Raw genomic sequence first — 3,746 nt, forward strand, 5'->3', positions numbered from 1 at the left:
CAAAGTGGCAGATATTGCTAAGTGAGTTCCACATCATTTATGTGACTTAAAAGGCAGTCAAGGGGCAAGCGTTGGTTGATCACTTGGCAGAGAATCCTGTAGATGGAGAATATGAACCATTGAAGACGTATTTTCCCGATGAGGAAGTGTCGTTTGTAGGTGAAGATATTACCGAAGCATACGACGGTTGGAGGATGTTCTTCGATGGAGCAGAAAACTTCAATTGAGTGGGCATCGAAGTTGTTTTAGTATCTGAAATTGGTCAACATTATCTGGTATCTGCAAGACTCAGGTTCCCGTGCACCAACAATATGGCGGAATATGAGGCCTGCATCTTGGGACTCAGGTTGGGGATGGACATGAACGTTCAAGAATTGATGGTAATCGGAGATTCTGATCTGCTAGTACACCAGGTACTAGGAGAGTGGACTACCAAGAATACTAAAATATTGCCATACTTGCACTATGTATAAGAATTGATCAAGAGATTCACAAAGATAGAATTCAAACATATTCCAAGGATTCAGAATGAGTTCGCAGATGCATTAGCTACCTTGTCTTCCATGATACAACATCCAAACAAGAATTTCATTGATCCTGTCCCAATAGGAATTCATAAGCAGCCAGCTTATTGTGCTCATGTTGAAGAAGAGTTTGACGGAAATCCATGGTTCCACAATATCAACGAATACTTGGAGAAAGGAGAATACCCAGAGAATGCTACACACACTCAGAAGTGCACGCTTCGAAGATTGGCCAACCATTTCTTTTAGAGTGGAGGAATTCTGTATAGAAAGACTCCTGATTTGGGATTGTTGCGATGTGTCGAGACTAAGAAGGAATCTAGATTGCTCGATGAAATACATGACAAAAATTGCAGACCTCACATGAATGGTTTCGTTTTAGCCAAGAAGATATTAAGAGAAGGGTATTTCTAGATGACCATGGAGACAGACTGCATCAAATATGTTGTTATCAATGCCAAATACATGCCGATATATTATGAGTGCCGCCCAACAAACTCAATGCAATGAGTTTACCCTGGCCTTTCTCTGCTTGGGGAATGGATGTCATCAGACCAATCAAACCCGCGACTTCAAACGGAAACAGGTTCATTTTGATGGCTATAGATTACTTCACAAAATGGGTTGAAGCCGTTTCCTATAAGGCTGTGACTAAGAAGGTCGTAGCGGATTATTTCAGGGATCGTATTTTTTATCGATTTGGAGTACTTGAGTCAATCATTACTGAAAATGCCGCCAATCTCAAGAGTGATCTGATGAAAGATATGTGTGAAACATTCAAGATCAAGCATCAGAATTCTATAGCATACAGGTCGTAGATGAATGGAGTCGTAGAAGCCGCCAACAAGAACATCAAGAAGATATTGAGGGAAATGGTGGACAACTACAAGTAATGGTACGAGAAGCTACCATTTGCTTTGCTCGGGTACTGTACCACAGTTCGTACATCAACTGGGGAAACTCCCTACATACTGGTCTACAGTACTGAAGCCGTTATTCCAGCCAAAGTGGAGATTCCCTCCTTAAGAATCATACAAGAGGACGAGCTCAGCGACACAGAATGGATACAGAGCCGGTATGAACAACTAGCTCTCATTGATGGTAAGAGAATGAACACAGTGTGTCATGGTCAAATCTACTAGAATAGAATGGCAAGGGCTTTCAACAAAAAGGTTTGATAGAGGCAATTCACACCGGGGCAATTGGTGCTGAAACGGATCTTCCTACATCAAGATAAAGCAAAGGGGAAATTCTCACCCAACTGGAAAGACCCTTACATAGTTCACTGACTACTGACAGGAGAAGAACTTATACTTGTAGAGATAGATGGAGAGATATGGCCAAAACCTATCAACTCAGACGCAGCCAAAAGATATTACATTTAAGACTATGTTTGCACTTTCTATTCGATGTAACCTGAACTACGCTTGACATGATTCCTGTTTAAGAGGGGATACGTAGGCAGCCATGTGGGTTTAGTCACATCATAATAAAATCTTTATTCCCCTCTATTGTTAGAAACTGGGGCAAGATTTCGAGTTTGTCAGATCTCATTATGTCAAGGATCACCAAGAAGAGCATTGCCAGAAGTAGGCATATAAACTAGGGCAGAATTTTGAGGAGGGTCCTCAAAATTCCTAGTTGAGGAGGTTGTAATGTCTCAAACCGTGTCACAGTATCCGATTCTAAATTTATTTGTTTTATGCATTATCACATATTTTTAACAACTGCATTTTTAAATAAATGATATGCCATAAATGCATGTTTTCGAAAATTTCATTTTCTGTAATAGCCAGATGTTACCCAGGGTGACACAAACAAGGCAGCAGGACGAGGAGAAGAGGCGAGATGAAGAATCAAAAGCATGAACCAACCTTTCCCCTACAACTCACGATTTTTCTTTGGATGTAGGCACAATGGATATTACAAACATGTCCGCAAATATATACATACAATAAGATCACTATCTTCACACCAATAGAAGTTGCCAAGCACAAACGCGTCAAGCTAAGAATGTTCTCTTCCCGCGTAGGGCTAAACATCGCCCTCATTATTGCATAAGGCTAAGCATTTTCTTCCCTTGCATGATACTAAGCATTGTCTCCGCTACACTGCATGAGGCTAAGCACTGCCTCCATTATTGCATAAGGCTAAGCACTACCTCCATTATTGAATAAGGCTGAGCACTGCCTTTCCTTGCATGAGACTAAGCATTATCTCCATTCTTCGCATGAGGCTAAGCACTGCCTTTCCTTGCATGAGACTAAGAATTATCTCTATTCTTTGCATGAGGCTAAGCACTGCCTCGATTATTGCATAAGACTAAGCACTTACTTCCCTTGCATGAGATTAAGCAATGTCTCCGCTACACTGCATGAGGCTAAGCACTGCCTCCATTATTGCATATGGCTAACCACTGCCTTCCCTTGCATGAGACTAAGCATTGTCTCCGCTACACCGTATGAGGCTAAGAATCGCCTCCATTATTGCATAAGGCTAAGCATTGACTTTCTTTGCATGAGACTAAGCGTTGTCTCCATCCTTTGCATGAGGCTAAGGACTGCCTCCATCATTGCATAAGGCTAGGAACTTCCTTCCCTTACATGAGACTAAGCACTGTCTCCACTACATTGCATGAGGCTATGCATTGCCTCCATCATTAAGGCTAAACGCTGCCTTCCCTTGCATGAGGCTAAGCATTGCCTCCATCTCTGCATAGGGCTAAACATTGCCCTCATCACACACAAGGCTAAGTGTTGCCTTGTCTTGTTCTCGCATACAGTTAAACATCAACTGTTCCCTCGATCAAACAATCAATATTTACGTATCTTTGCATTTCATGGGCTGAAACATCGCCACATTGTCTGAAGGCATCATAGTCTGAGGGCATTATCCTCATAGCCCGAAGACATCATGCCATGGCTGGAGGATCTCTCGAAATTATATATCATTATTCAAAGGCGTCATAGTTCAGAGGCACCATCCTCATGGCCCGGGGATACTATTTCATGGCCTGCGAATCGCTTATCATATGCTTCATTGCCCAGGATGTCATGGTCTAAGGACATCATCCTCATCATCCAAAGACAACTCTCATGGTCGGGAGGGAATTTGTATCATGTTTAAATTCTCGCAATAACCCCGTATATTTGTATGCATCATGTTTTAAGTTTTGCAGGTGACTCGGAAGGTAATATTTCTACAAACAGGAGCAATCCTCGC

At 42.0% G+C, this 3,746-nt stretch overlaps 1 protein-coding gene across 1 annotated transcript; it reads left to right on the forward strand.

Moving 5' to 3' along the window:
• Positions 1-1,030: 1,030 nt before the first annotated feature.
• LOC138901431 (uncharacterized) lies at positions 1,031-1,342 on the forward strand. The gene has a single exon (XM_070189193.1). It carries the CDS (start codon positions 1,031-1,033, stop codon positions 1,340-1,342), a length of 312 nt encoding a protein of 103 aa, XP_070045294.1.
• Positions 1,343-3,746: the final 2,404 nt, after the last annotated feature.

The sequence above is a fragment of the Nicotiana tomentosiformis genome, chromosome 11 (genome assembly GCF_000390325.3).
Source record: "Nicotiana tomentosiformis chromosome 11, ASM39032v3, whole genome shotgun sequence".
In the NCBI taxonomy this organism is placed as follows: Eukaryota; Viridiplantae; Streptophyta; class Magnoliopsida; order Solanales; family Solanaceae; genus Nicotiana; species Nicotiana tomentosiformis.

What these genes read in the sequence shown, in the direction of transcription:
- LOC138901431 (XM_070189193.1), top strand. Translation starts at nt 1,031, where the DNA reads ATGAGTTTACCCTGGCCTTTCTCTGCTTGGGGAATGGATGTCATCAGA.